The sequence below is a fragment of the Panthera tigris genome, chromosome X, assembly GCF_018350195.1.
Source record: "Panthera tigris isolate Pti1 chromosome X, P.tigris_Pti1_mat1.1, whole genome shotgun sequence".
NCBI lineage: Eukaryota > Metazoa > Chordata > Mammalia > Carnivora > Felidae > Panthera > Panthera tigris.
Window position 1 is genome coordinate 114,538,507 of NC_056677.1, and position 21,083 is coordinate 114,559,589.

General features: G+C 42.2%; 1 protein-coding gene across 1 annotated transcript in view; it reads right to left on the reverse strand.

The window, feature by feature from the left end:
* Positions 1-5,270: 5,270 nt before the first annotated feature.
* The window catches only part of MCF2 (MCF.2 cell line derived transforming sequence), a 100,044-nt gene continuing 84,231 nt past the window's right edge, over positions 5,271-21,083 (reverse strand). Inside the window, 9 exon segments of the mRNA XM_042974927.1 lie at positions 5,271-5,310; positions 7,079-7,191; positions 8,275-8,384; positions 10,115-10,142; positions 10,144-10,181; positions 10,748-10,826; positions 12,933-13,025; positions 19,750-19,971; positions 20,541-20,666. Coding sequence (XP_042830861.1) covers positions 7,081-7,191; positions 8,275-8,384; positions 10,115-10,142; positions 10,144-10,181; positions 10,748-10,826; positions 12,933-13,025; positions 19,750-19,971; positions 20,541-20,666 — 807 coding nt within the window. The 3' untranslated portion in view covers positions 5,271-5,310; positions 7,079-7,080.

A 21,083-nucleotide genomic window follows, 5' to 3' on the forward strand; every position in this document is an offset into this window, starting at 1 on the left:
CTTAGATTTTATCTAACAGATACAAATTTTTAAAGTTGTATGTGCAACTTTCAATTCAGCATGTGCAAGGTTTCTGTTTGATACTCTTCGTTTATAGTTAGTGCTTCTTCTGCCTCGTATAATGCAAGAAAGAAAGAAACTGTTAACTACTTGCAGTTATGAAGATATTGTCCTGTGCTTTCAGATTTCAGAAGCTTTTACTCTGGGTTTTATGTTCAGGTCTATGATCCAACTCAAACCGCTTTTTGTATACGGTATGAGATGTACGGATGAAGGTTCATTTCTTCTCCGATACGGATACCCAGTTGCTCAAGCACCACTTGTTAAAACAACCTGCCTTTCCCCATCCGGCTGGCTCGGTACCTTGATTGAACATTTTTCGATTATGTGCATGTGGATCCATGTTAGAAATCTCTGTATCTTTCTACACTTACATCAATACCACATCGCATTTGTTACTATAACCTTATAGTAAGTCCTGAAATCAGATATGTAAGTCCTCCAGATTTTTGAGATTCTTTTGTTCTGGATTTTTTGCCTTTCCATATGCATTTTTTTTTTATTTGAAAGAGAGAGAACATGAGTGGGGGAGAGAGGCGGGGGGGAGGGAGAGGGAGAGAAAATGAATCTTAACCAGTCTCCACGCTCAGTGTGGAGCCTGATGCAGGGCTCGATCTTCGACCATGACATCATGACCTGAGACAAAATCAAGAATCAGACGCTTAACTGACCGAGCCACCCAGGCACCCATCCATATGCATTTTAGAATAAACCTGCATTTTTTTAATACTCAGATTTTGAGTGCGTGAACTCTATAGGTCAATTGGGTGACGATGGATTTTTTTAAAGTTTATTTTGACAGAGTGAGAAAGCAAAAGTAGAATAGGGACAGAGAGAAAGAGAGGGAGAGAGAGAGGGAGAGGGAGAGAGGGAGGGAGGGAGGGAGGGAGGGAGGGAGGGAGGGAGGGAGAGAGGGAGGGAGAGAGGGAGAGAGGGAGGGAGAGACAAAGGGAGGGAGAGGGAGAGGGAGAGGGAGAGGGAGAGGGAGAGGGAGAGGGAGAGGGAGAGGGAGAGGGAGAGGGAGAGGGAGAGGGAGAGGGAGAGAATCCCAAGTAGGCTCTGCACTGTCAGAACCCCAATGAGGGCTTGAACTCATGAACTGTGAGATGGTGACCTGAGCCAAAACTAAGAGTTGGACACTTAACTGATTGAGCCATGCAGGTGCCCCAGGGGACAACGGATTTCTTAACAACACTGTGATTTCCAATCCTTAAACATGGTATCTCTCCCTCCCCCTTATTAAGTTCTCTTATATATATCTCAGCAGTGATTCGTGGTTGTCAGTATAGAAGGCTTAGACATCTGTTGTTAGATTTATCCCTATTTATTTTACATTTTATATGACTAATGTAAATGGTATTGTTTTTTGAAATCAGTTTTTTCAATTCTCTGTGGCTAGGATCGAGAATTACAGTTTATTTTGTATAATGATTTTGTACACTATGGCCTTATAAAATGTTATTACTTCTACTAGGGTCTTTTTGTGTAGAGGTTCCTTATGGTTTTGTACAAATACGTGATCTGCTCGGCATGACGGTGCTGCCTCTTCCCTTCATTTTGTTCTCTCTTTATCTTGAGTTATGAAAATGGCTATAATAGAAATGGTGAGAGTGAATATCCTTGGCTTGTTCCCAATCTCAGGGCGAAGGCTTCCAATATTTCACCATTAAGTGTGATGTTAGTTGTGGTTCTTCATGAGTGTACATGATCAGATTGAGGAAATTCCCTTTATTCGTCTGGTGAGAGTTTTTATCACGGATGAATATGGACTCTTGTCAGCTATTTAAAGGATGACATAATTTCCCCCTCTGTTACGTTCACATGGTGAATTGCGGTGATTTTTAAGTTTGTAACACAAGTATCTGAACATCCAATTTGAAATAGTTCCAATTTCTCTCGTGCTTTCTTTTTTGTCCCACGTGTTCTTTGGAGGTGCGTTGCTTACCACCCAGAGATCCACGGACATCCATTTCTAATGCTTTTTAAGACTTTATATGATTACAGTCTTTTGAAATTTACTGGGACTTATTTTAATGACCCAGCATATGATCTATCTTGGTGAATGTTCCATGTACACTTAAAAATAATGGTGTATTCTACAGTCGTTGGGTGCAGGTTTTAAATAAATGTCAACTAGTTCAGATATGTCAGACTCTTCTGATTACTAATTATGTAAATCATTCAATAATTATCTAAATAATTCAACAACCAGTGAGGAAAAACTCTAAAAGGTGACCCAGATTTAGGGTACCTAAAAAAGCAAACAAGAAGTGACCTTTATTTATTTAATCTCTATACCCAACCTCTATACCATTTAATCTCTATACCATCTAATCTCTATACCCAACGTGGGGCTTGAACTCACGACCTTGAGCTCAAGAGTCGCATGCTCTTCTAATTGAGCCAATACAGAATTCCAATACAAGTCCAAACCTAGGAATTCAAAGGAAATATGTGCATATGATAAGAATGTTCACAAAAAGTCTGTGTTTTCGTGGGGTTTTTTTGGTGATACCTTTCGATAGATAGCTCAGTATTACTTAGGGGGAAAATGTAAAAGAATACTGGTTTATTTTCAAATACAGAAGTTTTATGTATTAAGTGTAGGGTTAATAGAAGGGAATATTAGGTCAGCACTCATTACTTTATGCTACCTTCATATATGACGTCTTGGACACAGACACGAGTGTGTGTGTGTATGTGGCTGAAAGCTAATGTAAGGAAACAACGTACTCAGAACTGACTAAAACACACTGGTAAAGCGTTCTTGGACAGTATAAGGCTGGTACTTTAAAAGCACATCATCAGTATTTAGTTCTGAAGGATCTCTTACAAGACACCTTGGTATCTGAGACTCTCTTCCATACCAGTCAACCTCGCAGGGAAAAGTGTAACATGTTTTAAAAATCTTTCTTTGTTATTTTAAAGCTACGAAAGGAAAAAAAAATAAAATAAAATCCTAGCCAACATAATATGCTTGCAGCTCTATTTCTAAGTGCAGAGAAGTTCTTGCCTATGTCGATTGCATCCTTGGTGGAGCTTTAAAACTGTTAGCCTTTAAACAAACAGTATACAGTCTGTTCATATTATACCTGTAACTTTGGCATTCCGAAACCCATAGTCACCAATTAAAATCTGCGAAGTATTCCCGGGAATCAGACCTTCTTTTCTTCTGTTTAGATTTTTCACCAACCTGAATGATAAATGAATTAGTAGCCAACAGTGGTAATATACGGTAACGACAACAACAAAAAACACATGTAATCCAATGACCTTCATGACACTGTCCTTGAGTCCTTTGAGTGACCTACAAGGGACTTAGGTTACTAGCAAAAATGCTGATTACTTTAATGATCCGTCATTACTTTTCACCCTGGCCTGTACTCGTCCACCTTTAGAGTCAAAGTACACACTCCATGTAGCCTTTCAGCTAACGTCATGGGCACAGTGAAGACAACAATCATTTCACAGCAAAGTTCCAAAAGATTTATGGAGTTTCGTTCACTCAGTCCTCTCCCAAACAAGATTTCCTTCCTGCTTTGGACTCTCTATAATTACACAGTATATTCGGCAGAACCATCTTGGCAATCGGTGCTAAGTGAAGTCAAATGCATTAGAGTAGAATGGTAGGACTAAAAAGTCAATATGTGAATTGACAAAGAGAAGGTGACTGTGTCGTAAAGTAGCAAAGCATGGTTCCTGGCACACACTGGTAGGCATTCATTAAAAATGAGATGAGTCAATGAGTGACTTCAACGACCAAATGTAGTGGGATCTGTAGCCATTACAAAGCCAGGTCTCTCAGTTGAAATGTCTGAGCCAAGGGTAAACCACAAAAGAGCATGCAGACTCATAGCATTTCATTCTTTCAGAGCATGTTTCACTCACCAAAGGTTAACATTCCTTTCAGTGAGCTATAGAGGCATAGCTGAAGCAATGAAAATGAGATACTGATAAGAAATGTGATATTTCTGCTTCTTGGGACTGTATAACAAAGATACAAGTAAAGCGGAACATTTGATTAGATATGCATGTGCCCCCGGCAAAGGTCATCGTAAGCACGGAGAACCCACTCACCATTGACCTTCGGCATCTTCATGGAGAAACCGAAAGACATCTCCATTTCTGATCAGGAGGTCTTCTGGGCCCCTCTTCCTGCCATCTGCTAGGGCTTTGTAATTGCCTGGAGACTATAAGGTTGTTTTGAAAGATCACATTACAAACTTGACTGTAAAACGGCCTGGGTAACTGCATGCTCTATGACATAAAGAATTCACCCTTCAGTGGGAATAGTGGTGGCTACAGCAGCCCAGCGGGGATGAGCAAACACGGAACCGTTTGTGATGGGGGAAGAAAAAGCGGAACATGGGCTTACGGAGCCTGAAGAATTCATTTTTGTTTGCAAAAAAGAGAAGTAGAGCACGAACTACACAGAAGATAACAGAGCACGATGACTTTAACTTCTACGAATTATAAGCACAAACCCACGGGGCACCTGGGTGGCTCCGTTGGTTAGGCGTCTGACTCTTGATTTCGGCTCAGGTCGCGATGTCACGGTTTCGTGAGCTCAGGCCCCGCATCGGGCTCTGGGCTGTGAGCCCAGAGCCTGCTTGGGATTCTCTCTGTTCCTCTTTCTCTGCCCCTCCCCCCGCCTCTCTCTCAAAATAAATAAACTTTAAAAAAAAAAAAAAGCATAAACCCAGAAAAAAACCCAGTGTGAAACTAATTTTTCAATACGGTTACTTGTAAACTGCTCCCATGGAAAATTTATCTAGACACACACAAAAGGCAGCAGCCCTAAGCAAAGACTAACACCCTCAAAAGGATTTCTGGGATTTGTATCATTTTGCACAGGTAAAAGTAATGAACACAGACATTCTGGGTCCAATAAAAGCACATTAAACCATACTGCTGTGCTTTACTTGGCCTTAATCTTTTGACAGCTATCATGTGAGCTTGATTCATTAAGAAGCTAAATAAATTATCCAAGGCCCACTGACTGCACTTTGCTACAACGTAGAGAGAGACGAAATAATTTTCAAGTCCAGAAGTATTCTTTTTTGAAAGATTTTATTTTTAAGTAATCTCGGGGTGCCCGGGTGGCTCAGGTGGTTAAGCGCCCGACTCTCGATTTCAGCTCAGGTCATGATCTCGTGGTTCGTGGCATCGAGCCTCACGTCAGCGCAGAGCCTGCTTGGGGTTCTGTCTCTCCTCTCTCTCTCTGCTCCTCCCTCGGCTCGTGCTTGCTCTCTCAAAATAAATACATAAATAAATAAACTTACAAAGAAAAAAAAGAATTTATTTTCAAGTAATCTCTACACCCAGTGCGGAGCTTGAACTCACAACCCCAAGATCAAGAGTCGCGTGCTCCACCGTCGGAGCGTACCAGGCGCCCCAAGTCCAAAGGTGCCCTGAGATGAGGCATTTTCCAGCACAGCAGCTCACCCATCGAAGACGGGCATTTAAAACGAGTACCGTAACTAAAAATCTTTTAAATGAAAGAGTTACGTGGTATCGATTCTTTGCACATGCCAAGGAATTAACCTGAAAACAATATCCACATCACTCGGGCCAAACATCTTTTGAGCAGTACTTTTCATCAGCCTAACAGAGCGGCTCATTGCAACCCATTTTACTTTTTGCTCTCTCGTACGTTCTCCTTAGCAGCGCAACTCAGGGAATAACGGCGAGGAGACAGAGCTCACAGGGTCTTCTCCATCCCCATCCCGTGATGAAAGTCACGCTGCCTACACGCTTCGTTTTCTGCCGCCGTGGCTGGGAAAACGCTTACTCAGCACCTTGATAGCTCCCGACGAGCCCTTCACAGAGCATCTGCAGAAAACATCTAAACCCGAACTGGCTTCCTCTGAATTTTTGCTCACGTCTGAACTCTCTCTCCCGTCCTCAGATAGTATTTAATTAAGAAAACTCCCGTCCAAATATGTATTACGGCCACTGTTTCATTCAGAGAAAGACTACTGTTACTTTTTTTTGAAGGTTTGATTTATTTTTGAGAGAGAGTGAGGAAACACAGGGGAGACAGAGAAGGAGACAGAGGATCTGAAGCGGGCTCTGCACTGACAGGAGAGAGCCCGATGCGGGGCCCGGACCCACGAACGAGATCATGAGCTGGGCTGAAGTCAGATGCCTAGTCAACTGGGCCACCCAGACGCCCCTAATTCTGTTACCTTCTTAAAGAAAGCATTCCAGGGTCGGCGCTACGCAGCTCTGTGACTATCCACACCACTAACCCCCTTAGCCCAACACGAGAACGGCCCAACTGCGTTTGCTGCTCTGAAGGGCACCGAGGAGAGGTCCGCTCCACAGGAGTGTTCCCACCCTCCAAGCTGCTGACCTCGGAAAACTGTAGACAGAACCCTAAACAGTCCTAACTGCCCCTCTCCTAATAATCGGCTCGGATCCTAACCACAGCACACACTATTTCTTCCAGAAGTTACTTTTACTCTAAAACAAACTTTCAGTCTTATGGGGTGCTCCCTTGCTCCGTCAGGCCGATGTGGCACCACTGACACATGTTTTGGCCACCCACAAAAATGTGCTCCCCAGATGTTATCAAAGAGTTTCATACGCGTAAAGTTTATTCCCTAGGTTTTCCAATCTGGAATCGAAACTGATCGTTAAAGTAGACGTGACTCTCTCCTGTGCTCTCTGATTTTATCTCCGCCGCTGCGATTGAAGACAGGGGTGAAGTTCAACGAGAGAGAAAACTGGTCCATGCACAGAGACGCGGAATTGACAGACCACATGTCCCATCTGACATCTTGCTGGCGCTCAGCAAGAGCGCCACAGGGAGCTCAAACCCATTCTACCAGCAGAGAGGAGTGCTTACTACTGAATGTTCATGGTAAGACTGGTTTCAAATCTTTTGGCTACGAAATATACCTAACGGCCTCGAGGATCCGGACGGAAGACTGCCCCCACGTGCCTCACTATTGCATCAGTAAAACTGCCCCAACCGTTTTTCTTTATTTATTTACTTGCATATGTCATTACTGACCATTAGGGGCCTTTCTTCTTCTTCATTGTCATCGTAAGAAGAATAGAAATAGTTGCTTGACCACTCCTCAGGGTCTTCAGAAATTTCTGCACGTGATGACATCTGGGTCCAAACTAGAAGAAAAACATGGGGGGGGGGGGTGCAGTTCCTTAATGGTGCTGGTCTAACACAGGGAGTGAAGTAAAACTAAGGCTATAACCGTCAATGGCCCAGAACAGTATCCTTATATAATAACACCTCCAATTAGATTGTACTAGTTTAGAATTTCTGATATTTCAGAAAGGGCCTGGAATGTCACATACTTCTGTTACTTCCTAGGATGGTTGCAAGTTGGAGTTGATGGGAGAATTATTAAAACTAATAAGTTAAATAACATTCCGGAGAATATTGACCCTTTCAATATAGAGAATATTATAGAGAAGAGAATATAATCCCTTCCAAAGTTGTTTTCTATGGAATTGCTACTGGTCCTACTCAAACAGCACTTACAACATCCTACCTAATAATATTATTACCTTTGACCTGTCTTACTTCCTTATTAGGCAAAGACCGTGGGTCGTACATTGTATATCCGTAAGAGTCCTGCGTGTAAGAGGTGCTTAATTCATAAAATATATCAGGGGCTCCTGGGTGGTGCAGTTGGTTAAGTGTCTGACTTCGGCTCAGGTCATGATCTCACGGTTCGTGAGTTCGAGCCCCGCGTCAGGCTCTGTGCTGACAGCTCGGAGCCCGGAGCGTGCTTCCGATTCTGCGTCTCCCTCTCTCTCTGCCCCTCCCCTACTTGTGCTCTCTCTCTCTGTCTCCCTTTCTCTCAAAAATAAATACACATTAGAAAAAATTAAAAAAAAAAAAAAAGAAGAAGAAGAACCACATAGAGAACGTGTTAAATCACACATGGCTGGGTCTCACTCCCAGAGTTTCTGACTAAGAAGGTCTGGGGCAGACCCAGAGAGTCTGTCTTCCTTAAAAGTTCCCACGTGATGCTGATGCTACTGGTCCAGGCACAGCTCTGACACCCAAGCTGCAGGGCCCGCCAGCATTATCTTGCACGCGGAAAACAAAAGGACCTTATGAAAATGGGTTAATTTTGCTTTCTCTATACTAAGGTAGCGGACAGGAAGATTTTCCGAATTAACAACGGGAGGAAACACTGTGCACAGCCATGAGTCTTACCTTCCTACGGCCACTATGCATACCTGTGTTCGCTTCGGCCTGAACCAGTGGGACGGTCTCCCGGACGTCCACCACAGTGCTGCTGTGTTCTGATTCAGTCTCCTCGGCACCCATAAAGGATCCGTGTTGCCTTCTGAGACAGTAAGTGTGTAAAAACAAGTGAGCTTTTATATGCTTTAAGAGTAACAAGAAATTAAACATGGAATTTTCCCACTGATCTCGTGCGTTAGGAACATGCTTTAAGAATCATTCAAACCCAGCTGACTGCCCCCTGAATTTCAGCCCGTGGAATGATAGTAATATCAGAAAAGCTGATCCAAGCCAGCAGGATCTCTCTTTAACACAGAAGGAAAAAGGTACTCCCTTCAGGGCCCACGACAGGTATATTGTTTAAAATTCTTATCATGTGCTGTATTATATGATTGAAATTTGCTGAGAGGTAGATCTTTTGTTTTAAATAATTTTTTTAAAGTTTATGTATTTATTTTGAGAGAGAGAGAGAGAGATTGATTGAGAATCCCCAGCAGGCTCCATGCCGCCAGCACAGAGCCTGACGACACGGGGCTCGAACTCAAGAACCGTGAGATCGTGACCTGAGCCGAAATCAAGAGCAAGATGCTTAACCGACTGAGCCACCCAGGCGCCCCTGCTAAGAGGTGGACTTTAATGCTCTCATGACACACACAAAAGGATGGTTGGGATTAATATTTCACAACGTGTATGTATATCAAGCCAAGTTTTAAATATATATCGTTTTTAATTGTCGACTATAATTCAATACAGTTGGGAAAATGTAAACAAAAAAGTCCCATAAAAGGAGGACTTTATTGGCTCTTGTAACTGAAAGTCTAAGGATTAACACTGGACACATACGGATCCAGGAGCTTAAATAATGTCATCAGGAATCTTTCTATTTCAGCATGGCTCTTCCTCTGTGCAGCAGTGACTGCCGGTCCTTCGTTACTCTTACAACTCTCTTTCTCCAATCAGATTGAAGGTGACCAAAACTATTTTGAACAGAAAGCCACGAGTGCAGCCATTGTTTGCCAACACGCTACTCCCTCCAGGATATACTGAGGACAAAGCATCTGTAATCATGTTTAAAAATTAGCCCAGGGGCGTCTGCGTGCCTCCGTCAGTTAAGCATCTCACTCTTAATCTCGGCTCGGGTCGTGATCTCATGATCGTGGGATCAAGCCCTGCGTCGGCCTCTGTGCCGGATGTGGAACCAGCTTGAGAGTCTCCCTCTCTTCCTCTTCGTCTTCCCCTCCTGTGCTCGTGTGCGCACACACATTCTCTCAATAAACAAACAGGTAGATAGATAGATGAACATCCTCTCAATAAAGAGGTAGATAGATAGATGGAAAGAAAGAATAAAATAAAATAAAAATTAGCCCAAACTCTGGGGTGCCTGGGTGGCTCAGTCGGGTAAGCGTCTGACTTAGGCTCAGGTCATGATCTCACAGTTGGTGAGTTCGAACCCCACGTCGGGCTCTGTGCTGATAGCTCAGAGCCTGGAGCCTGCTTCGGATTCTGTGTGTGTGTCTCTCTCTCTCTCTGCTCCTCCCCTACTCATGCTTTCAATCTCTCTCTCCTTCAAAAATAAAGAAACATTTAAAAAAATTAGCCCAAACTCTCATATTATTTTTAACATCCAGAGAAACAATAGGATAATATTAAGGATCATTAGGCTCCACGTATAAGGATAGAGCTGAGAAGATGATGTATTTATGGAATTTGATGAGTTACTCCTAAAAGAGAGGGTAGTTTTTCTCAGAGATACTTTATAATAACATTGTCTCGTGGACATACAGAAAACAGAAGACTGCAGGAGTGATAATTTCTTAAAGAATAATCACTTACGCATCAATCTGCTGAGTAGGAAGCTGATCCTGTTGTGTTAACTGATTGTGTTGCTTTCGTTTTTTAACTGTGAAAGAAAACAAAGCTTATGGGAGCACCATTCACAAGCCGCACTTCTTCCATGAATCATGCACACGCATGCACGTACGTGTACACACACACACACACACACACACACACACACACACACACACCATTCCCATTAGAATTAACCTTCACAGACCGGAAATGACCAGGGGGAAAGGCCGGTCTGGATGTGAAATATGGAAAAGGACTGAACTACGTAGTATTTTATCAAGAAATTCAAGTTTATAACTGTAACCATCACCATGTGAACATTGCTTGAGGTCCCTGGCAGAGTTCACTCATGGGAAGGACTTAGAGTTAACACGGTTAGTTTGCTGTGTTACTTCTCAAGCAGTGGAGTTCACTTGCCAGTGTAAAGTTCATTCACCAAGAGAGTTCAAACAACCCCTTGAACCTTGGTCTTCTACTAATTAGTTTAACAAACCCTTTCACTATAAATAGTATAAAGTAAATATCAGCCCCATTCCCGGTACAAATTATCCCAAAACAGGAGTCAATGAGCTGTTACTGTACTTCTTGTTCTGAAGAATGCAAGCTTGAAATTACCTGTCATAAGTTCCTGTTGCTTCAACAAAATACTTCTTATTTCTTTCAACCATGTCATTTTCACATCGACATTCGGAGCCTAAAGATTTTCAAAAGGGAGGAGGAGAGGACAGGTTTCCTTTGAAAAAGAACGCTTCACAACAAAACAAATGTAACTAAGTATATCACACATGATCTACATCCCAAACCACCAAATTCAAACTCTACTATCTGATTCTTAAAACTTCTAAGAAGCAAGTAGGTAGCCATCAGATGAGATGAAATCGTCAAAACCCTTTTGAAACTGCCCTTAAAAAATAATGCTCAGGTAAAAAAACAATAATGCTCAGAGAAAAAGCACAATACAATCTAAATTATTTTTCCTTTGTAGGAGGGTCCTTTTAAAAATATAAACATTGACGGGAACCCTCTTGCCCTATTGGTGGGAATGCAAACTGGTGCAGCCGCTCTGGAAAACAGTGTGGAGGTTCCTCAAAAAATTAAAAACAGAACTACCCTAGGACCCAGCAATAGCACTGCTAAGAATTTACCCAAGGGATCCAGGAGTGCTGATGCAGAGGGGCACTTGGACCCCAATGTTTATAGCAGCACTTTCAACAACGGCCAAATAATGGAAAGAGCCTAAATGTCCATCAACCGATGAATAGGTAAAAAAGTTGTGGTTTATATATACAATGGAATACTACGTGGCAATGAGAAAGAATGAAATAATGGCCTTTTGTCGCAACGTGGATGGGACTGGAGAGTGTGATGCTAAGTGAAATAAGTCATACAGAGAAGGACAGATACCATATGCTTTCGCTCTTATGTGGATCCTGAGAAACTGAACAGAAGACCGTGGGGGAGGGAAAGGGGAAAAATAGTTTCAAACAGAGAGGGAGGGAGGCAAACCATAAGAGACTCTTAAATACAGAGAACAAACTAAGGGTAGATGGGGGGGTGGGGGAGGTGGGAAATTGGTAATGGGCATTGAAGAGGGCACTTGTTGGGATGAGCACTGGGTTTGTATGGAAGCGATGAATCATGGGAATCTACCCCCAAAACCAAGAGTGCCCTGTACACACTGTATGTTAGCCCATTTGACAATAAATTATATTTATTAAATAAATAAAATTATATTTATACATACGTGTATATGTATATGTATGTATATGTATATATACACGTATATATAAACATTTTTATGTTTAATTTTGGTAAAAATGAAACAAGTTCTCCTGATTCTGAAAAGACAATCTACTGTAATCTTGATAACTTACAAGTTTGTAAAAGGACAGCAAGAAGTCTTATATGTAAATCAAACTCAGAAAATGTATTTTTATGAATTCTTATCACCTAATATAGAACTAAAACGAAGAAAAACCACTGAGCAATTTCAACAAATAACAGCACATTCACAGGTCACAAGTCATATACAAATACTTATCACGATGACAACATCCTCTTGAAATGTTCTCATTCGTCTCCCCTTCCCTGAAACAGGTTGGACCTTATAGTGCATCACGCCAGGGCTTTAAGCGTATGTTTATTTTTTTCATCATGATAAGGGTACTCTGAAGCAAATTTTTGAGAGACAGTGACCAAATCTGAACTGTCATATCACTGTATCTCACAAATGAGAATACCAAGCCCAAGAAAAACTCATACCCATTCGAAATCTGTAACTCTAGATGCTTGACGGGGACAGAGAAGCCCTGCCAAGTTCTTGGTTATCAGCTCCGGTTGATAAGTATCCTTGTAGTTGTAAAACCTCAAAGCCCTAGAGGGCCACCCGGGTGGTTCAGTCGGCTAAGCGTCCAACTCTTGACCTTGGCTCAGGTCACAGTGCCACAGTTTGTGAGCTCGAGCCCCACGTCGGGCATCTGCACTGATGGCAAGGAGCCTGCTTGGGATTCTGTCTCTCCTTCTCTCTGCCCCTCCCTTGCTTGTGCTCTCTCTCTCTCACAATAAATAAACAAACTTAAAAAAATTCATTTAAAAACTCAAAGCCCGAGAAAGCACCATAGACCCATCTCAAGTTAAAGAAAACATGTGCTACTGAAAAAATGCTTGGTTACACCACAAAAAAATATGAAATAATATTTAAGCGACCTAAGTGAGAGGAATGAGAACTTTTATAATGGAACCAAAATTATTTTTGTTCGTTGCAGGTTATGGCTTCTAGAATAATTCTTAAAGGACCAACCTGGACAATATAAACTTCTTCCTTGCCAGCATACCAGATTTCAAACTTGCGGTTATCTCCTTTTACATATTCAGTGATGCCAACTTCATCCATCTAGAATATGTTAGTCAAAATTGTCATGAGGGTTTTATTTGGAATATGAAATTACATTAAAACTACACTCGTCATACTCTAAATGAAACAGAATTTCTCACTTGGCAAAATACACATTTTATATTCAAGAATATGAAATGATAAATACAACCACAGACCTGAGTATTTAAGTGTTTTCACTGAGCCATGCGCTTACAGTCTAGATTACATACTCCATTCCAGTGCTGGAAACAAATGTTACAAATCTGAACCTCCAACTAGTCCCCATAAGATCGAATCCCATTACAATTAACTGCACACTATGAAAACAAATTATTGTGTCAAACGCAGAACTAAAAGTAATTAAACATCAATAAAAAAGCTCATCCCAAAGTAATTTAAATGGTTACTTTTAATAATCCTTTGTCAGATAAATTCATCTGACAGATTATTACTTATCTCTATGGAAGCCTTATAAGTGATAAACAACCAATTTATGGGGTGGGGGAAAACCAGCTAGGTACACAAGGGTCCCCTCTATTCCACCAACCTCTCAGCCTCTCTGGAAAACAAATTATCTGTCATAGCAGAGTGAGATCTTCCCGTAGCCAGTGAAATTGTTTTTTTAATGTTTATATACTTAGTTTTGAGAGAGCGAGAGAGAGAGCACGAGCAGGGTAGGGGCAGAGAGAGAGAGACAGAGGATCCCAAGCAGGCTCCATATGGTCAGTGCAGAGACACGGGGCTCGAACTCATGAATCGTGAGATCATGATCTGATCGAAATCAATTAACCAAGAGAGCCACCCAGTCGCCCCAACCAGTGAAGTTTTTGTATGCAATATCCCTTCATTACCACAATTTTTTCTTCCCTGTATGATTGTGCAAAGCACAAACTTTTCAATTTTCTTTCATCCTGTGCTAATAGCTTGGTTAATTCTATTTTGTGCCATTTCACTCCCTCACACACACATTCTCTTTTAGTTCTCTTCTGCCTTCTGTTTTTGTTCAATTCCCGTCTAATTATCTAAAGGAATATCTCATTCTTTGTTCCATTTATAAGTACCCCAAACAGCGCTGATTAGAGTTGCTAAGCATTAAAAGCACCCCTAGTGAGATCACCATATCAAGGGAAAGAAAAGGGGGGCACCTGGGTGGCTTAGTTGGTTAAGCATCCGACTTCAGCTCAGGTCATGATCTCATGGTTTATGAGTGAATTCGAGCCCCATTCTCTCTCTCCCTCTCTCTCTGCCTCTCCCTTGTTTGTGCATGTGCACTCTCTCTCTCTCTCTCTTTCTCAAAATAAACATACACTGAAAAAAGGGAAAGAAAGGGGATTATGCTTAGAAATGAGATGCATACATACAAGAGTCTCTGATGTCTACCCTGAATGTGGTCCCATGTTACTTCCAGGGTCTCCAAAAATACTTTTTAAGGTTCTTTTTTTAAAGTTTATTTATTTATTTTGAGAGAAAGAAAGAGAATCTCAAGCAGGCTCCATGCCGTCAGTGCTGAGCCTGGTGCGGGTCTTGATCTCACAAACCATGAGATCATGATCTGAGCGGAAATCAAGAGTTGGGATGCTTAACCAACTGAGCCACCCAGGCGCCCCTTCTTTTGAGAGAGAGAGACAGAGAGAGACAGAGAGCGAGCGAGCATGTGCACAAGCAGAGGTGAGGGGCAGAGGGAGAGATACTTAAGCACTGAGTGTGGAGCCGGATGCAGCTCGATCTCACAACCCTGGGATCATGACCTGAGCCGTAATCAAGAGTTGGATGCCACCCAGGCACCCCTCCAAAAATATCTTCATATTCCGACTCAACCGCCCCAACTAAACGTACTTTGGCTGAAACATCAGGATTTAAGATAAATAATAACCTCATGTTCAATCCCTATTTAAATTGATTGCATTTCAACACATACTTTTAATCGCTCAAGATGGATCACACCTGGGCTTTGGAGTCTGAGAGGCCCGGGTTGGAATTTCATCTCGTATTATTAAGAGCTATGTGTTCTGATGGAAGTTGCTTAACCTTTCTGAATGGCAGTTTCCTCAACTCTAAAACGGAAAGAATACCTTCTTCACAGGGTAGATTAAAGGATTAAATAGCATGCATTAAATGCTTAGATCATATAATGAGCTTTTTAAAGTATGAGTTTGCTTTGTAAACTTTCCCTTGTTTGAATTACAGTAGTTTTGTTATTTTTCACTTCATACCTATAGCATATGTAGCATTATAGATTAAAGGAGCTTTTTTTGATTTGCCCTGGTAATCTAACCATGATGTCGAGCAGACAATCTTGTTCTGAGTTCCAAACAATTCACTTACAAATGATCTACTGGAATGCAAAGGTTTTACTGAAAGGTTGTCAGATGTTATTAAATGTTACGATACCATGAAGTGTTTACTATACTGTGAAATTTACTCAGTTTTAGAATCTAGAGGCAGTTAAAGGTCTAACTATATGCATACAGTTATATAGTACTCTATAGTACATATTATATATAATAACAAGCCTGATTCTATAGTTACATCCGAATTGTGGTCTCTGCTGTATCTATTATGTTTGCATTCATATTCCTGGTAGCTATGAACATAAATCCTTTATTATAAAGCATTTTATCTGAAGACATCTCAGTATGTCAAGTAGCGAGGGCTCCAACTTGTAACCTAATTTTTTGTCATCAAGGTAACGTAAAGATGTCAAATCTTTACATTGTTAAAAGTCATCCAGTGGGTCAAGAACTCGGCAATGATCACCAACAACTACCAAGCTGAAGACATTTATATTTATGGAATAGAATGTATTTACTTCTTGGGTTAGTATAATTTAAAATATTGAGGGCCATCTGGGTGGCTCAGTTAGTTAACCATCCGATTCTTGATATCGGCTCAGGTTGCGATCTCACGGTAGCAGGATCGAGCCCCGCGTGGGGCTCTGCAGTGAGCCTGGAGCGTGCTCGGGATTCTCTCTCTCCATCTCTTTCTGTCCCTGACTCACTCGCGCTCTGTCTCTCAAAATTAAATAAGACAGACATTTGTTTTTAAAAAAATTATTTTATTTTTTAATGTTTATTGACTTTTGAGAGAGAGAGAGTGTGTGTGTGCGCACAAGCAGAGGAGGGGCAGAGAGAGGAGGACAGATAATCCAAATCGGGCTCTGTGCTGACAGCAGACAGCCCGACGTGGGGCTCGAACTCACAAACCGTGAGATCACGCCCTGAGCTGAAGTCGGACACTGAACTGACTGAACCACCCAGGTACCTCAATAAAATAAACATTAAAAAAAATTGATCTTGAATCACATTAACAAAAAATGTAGCTAAAATGTAAGTGCTATGAGGCAGGTACAAGAAAGATACTGGGTATAAAACGGTAACATGGCTGTATCTTTTTTTTTTTTTTAATGTTTATTTATTTTTGAGACAGAGAGAGACAGAGCATGAATGGGGGAGGGTCAGAGAGAGAGGGAGACACAGAATCCGAAGCAGGCTCCAGGCTCCGAGCCGTCAGCACAGAGCCCGATGCGGGGCTCGAACCCACGAACCGTGAGATCGTGACCCGAGCCGAAGTCGGACGCCCAACCGACTGAGCCGCCCAGGCGCCCCAACATGGCTGTATCTTAAAAACAGTTTCTGAGACCAAAAAGGAGAAGAAAGAAAAAAGAGAATTATAGCGGATTACAATTTATGCAAATTAAACTGGATGCACACAGAACATCAACACACATTTAACAAAAACACGCAAACTGAAGGATATACGTCAAATAAATGAGAATGGTTGCTACAGGGGTAGAGAGGAAATTAAGTGTGGAGAATAGGGAACGAAGGAAGGAATGAAAGAATGAACGAACCAAAAAACAAGGCCTTCCAGCATGGTGCGGTGATTAACAGCATGGACTCTGGAACCATCTACCTGGGTTTGAACCCGTGCTGCGCGGCTTACTAGCTATGTGCCCTTAACCAAATCAGTCGCCTCTCTGGAACTTGGCTTTCCCACCTTCAAAATGGGGCTCATCATAGTTCCTACTTCATCTAAAGTTGCCATCTGGGTTCAGTGAGTTAACAGTGCCATTTATAAACACTTAGATCAGCTTCTGGCAAATAGTAAGCACTCCATGCAGGGTTATTAAATTAAAAAAAAAAATTAGGTGACGATAATAAATGCAGGGACTGAGGAATCTGGAGAACTCGAACCTCTCCGTCTGGCTGTGACCTGAGGGCCCTTCCTTTGTACAGAAGCGGCCGGCTTAAAATATAGCATGCGATCGTTAGGCCACGGGATTCTAGCTTGATAGGATGAACTCAAGACAACGGTCCGTGAACCCCAATCGTTACGTCACACACCGACTAGTACTGCTAGCGATGATTTAATCCCAGAATCTCACAATAGGAAAGCAAGAAGAAGTAAACAGAGTGAGGCTTAGGAAACAGCCAAACTCGGGGCGCCTGGGTGGCTCAATCAGTTAAGAGTCTGGCTTTGCTTCAGGTCACGATCTCAGTTCGTAGGTTTGAGCCCCACGCCGGGCTCTGTGCTGACAGTGCGGAGCCTGCTTGCGACTCTCTCTCTCTCTCCCTGCCCCTCCCCGATTTGTGCTTTCTCTCTCTCTCTCTCCAAATAAATAAACAGACATTAAAAGAAAGAAAGAAAGAAAGAAAGAAAGAAAGAAAGAAAGAAAGAAAGAAAGAAAGAAAGAAAAAGGAACTAGCCCAATTTCCATCTTTGTCTGTCAGTGCGATCACCATTTTCCTGGTACTCCTGGCCTAAATCTTTGCAGGCAGCACTGAATAATCTTTTTTATTAAAAATATTAGACATTATCGGGAAACCAAAGAAAAAGGAGACTGATTTTTTTTTTCCCTTCAAATGGCAGGTATTATTTCTTTCCTGTATCTATCTAGTAAGTCACCAAGCCCGGCGGTCTCCTTCCACTGAAATGTTTCTTGCATCTAGCCGACCCTGTTTCCATGGTAACCATTATAGTTTGAATTCTCATGACTTGGTTCCCGCATACCAGTCCCTCCTCACTCTAATGTACTTCAGAAACATTCTGTTGCCCACCACAGTGACAAATTCAAGTTAAAAAAAAAAAAAAATCGATACAAATCAGAAATACAACATTAGGTACTGGCTAGGTCACTCTACAAATAAAAAGCTAACCAAATGCATTTGGGTCCAACACGCCTATGGAGATAAAGTCTCATCCCCAGAAATAGGCACAGAGACAGCAAGAGATCTAAACCCCGGCTGAGGTCAACCATAAAATCTTGGTGCTCGATCGATGTTTGTTGGAGACATAAAAGAACAACGGAGATCTGGGGGACGTGGAGGCGGGCTGCTGATGTCAAAAGGGCAACTCGGTGCATTTGCTGTAAAAGCAGCCGGAGTTAAGGAAACTTGTGGCGCTGCTGAGGGTTCAGAGCAAAGCAGGGGAAACTCGACAGTAGGAAGAGGCCCGAATCGGGTCGTAACTCTGGGTAGGAACTTTGTTACCAACAGCCTGGGACTGTCGGCCTTGTGGGGAGAATCAAAAGCAGGGCCTGCTTATCTGGGAGACTCCAGACACAAAACACCTCGGGACACATCGCTTATCCTCTGTCCCTGCTGCTGAAAACGTCGTCAATTTTCAAATGGCTGACAACGAGGAAAGAACATGCTCATAAAAAATGACTCAAGTCAGGGTGGTTGGGGAGGCGAGGCAATAGTTTTCTCCATGTTATATTGCCTCTACAATTTTTTTGAGATTTTATTTTTAAGTAATCTCTACACCCAACGTGGGGCTCGAACGTACAACCCCGAGGTCAAGAGTCACATGCTCCACCGTCTGAGCCAGCCAGGCGCCCCTGCTTGTACAATTTAAAACTTGAGGGGCGCCTGGGTGGCTCAGTTACGTGACCGACTAAGACGGTGCTGACAGCTCAGAGCCTGGAGCCTGCTTCAAATTCTGTGTCCCTCTCTCTCTCTCTTGCCCCTCCTCCGCTCATGCTCGCTTGCTCTCTCTCTCTCTCTCTCTGCCTCAAAAATAAATAAACATTAGAAACAAAAAAAAAAAAGACCTCTACTGAAGATTTTGAGGGTTGGGGGAGGACAAAACGGGCAAAGGGAGTTCAAGGGTACAAGTTGCTAGTCAGAAAATAAGTAAGTCCCGGAGATGTCACGTACAGCCTGGTGACTGTGGTTAATAATACTCTACTGCACACGTGAAAGTTGCTAAGACAGAAGATGTTAAAAGTTCTTACCGTAAGAAAAAACTTACAACGGTGTGGTAATGGATGTTACCTAGGCTTATCGCGATCATTTTGCAACACACACAAATATCACATCATTGTGTTTTACACCCGAAGCCGATATAACGTTATACGTCAATAATGCCTCAATAGAAAGATTTCATTTGAAAAAAGGGGATGTGAGGGACACCTGGGGTAGCTCACTTGGTCGAGCGTCTGACTCTTGATCTTGGCTCGGGTCATGATCCCAGGGTTGCGGGATCGAGCCCCATGTTGGGCTCCACGCTGAGCGTGGGAACCTGCTTGAGATTCTCTCTCCCTCTCCCTGTCTCTGTCTCTCTGTTCCCCTCCCCTGCTCGCATTCACGCTCAAATAAAAAACAATAAATCAATCAATAAATAAGTAGATAAATAAATAAAGGGATATGCATGTATAAAACCCACTCATTTCACTTGAAAAGGTGCACAAGCTTTTTTACATATGAAATAATATTACGTTACACAATTTAAATTGTCTTACTTTCAAACAGTGCTTAAAGCTGTACGATGGGTATCTGTCAGACCCTTCTCCGCTTTCAACGCGCCTCTTACAAAAGACAATGGCTTTTTCATACAAGAACAGATGCCGCTGCATTGGTTTGAATCTAGCAAAATCCTTCATTTTTGTAGCACCTTTCTTGTGTCCAGTCCAAACACTGAATGCTCCCTGCATTACCATCTTGCCCAGTTCATTTAAGTTTCCCTGTGAAGGAAAATCAACACTCATCAGTACAAGGTGGAGCTACATTCGGGCCTCTGACATCAACGTTGTACTGTGTAGCTTGAGCTACTAAATTCCTGCAACACAATTTGCACGGTCTTTAAAATGTCATTCATCACAACTTTACGTGAAAACACGCCATGTGTCACACGGGGACATAATTAGGGCGGGGACAAGAGACAGAAGAAAGCTCCTTTTCCCTGGCTTCCTGTCTCCATGTGGATGTATTCGGGGTAGGCCCACCCCCCACCCCACCCCCCGCCCATCTTCTCCTCAATCCTGATTGGCGATTGACATCTACCGGTCCAGGGATCCCCACTAGGCAGAGCTAAGTCTAAAGACTTGATTTTTTTTCTTCCGTATCTATCTGGGACTATGCGAGCAGCAGTTCCGGGGCAATACATCTCCTTAGAAGACCGAAACATTCCTTCAAACAAGATCTCCCATTCTTCGGCTCTTTTTTATTACTCAGTTGGTTCCGGGTGGCGACGAAGAAAGAGATCTTAACTTGCTTACCCACAAAACTGCGACAATCGTTACAATTTACTTACAATATAGCCATTTATTGCGATCTGATGCATGGAGTCATTAACTGACTTCAGTAAATCCAGCATCGTGTCCAGAGCCTCCTTTAATTGTTCAATCCCTTGGCAGCCGTTGCTATATTTCAGCAGCTCCTGTGATTAGAAGTCAAAAATTAATATTGGGCAGATATTAATAGCGGGAGAAAATGAATACATTTCTGGCTAACATGCTTTCAAGGAGGAGTCCACAGATAATGTCATTTTGTGAGTAATACCTTTCATTTGCTATCCGTCCCATGAGTACTATATTTGAAAAACCGTGTCAAAATTTGGGAAGAAATGGAATAGTGACTAAACGGCATCGAGTAAAGGGCACTCACTGCTCTTGAAGCTGCAGAAAAACAGCTATTAGGACCCACTAGAGATTTATGTTTAAAGTAATCACACTTTTCTGGCCTTCGACATACAACAATTTGTCTTATTCATTTTGCCTAGACCACAGAACACCGTGAAAACATACTGTCAAATAAGCTCGGTGCTTACACTTAACATTTTTGTAACCTGAATTTC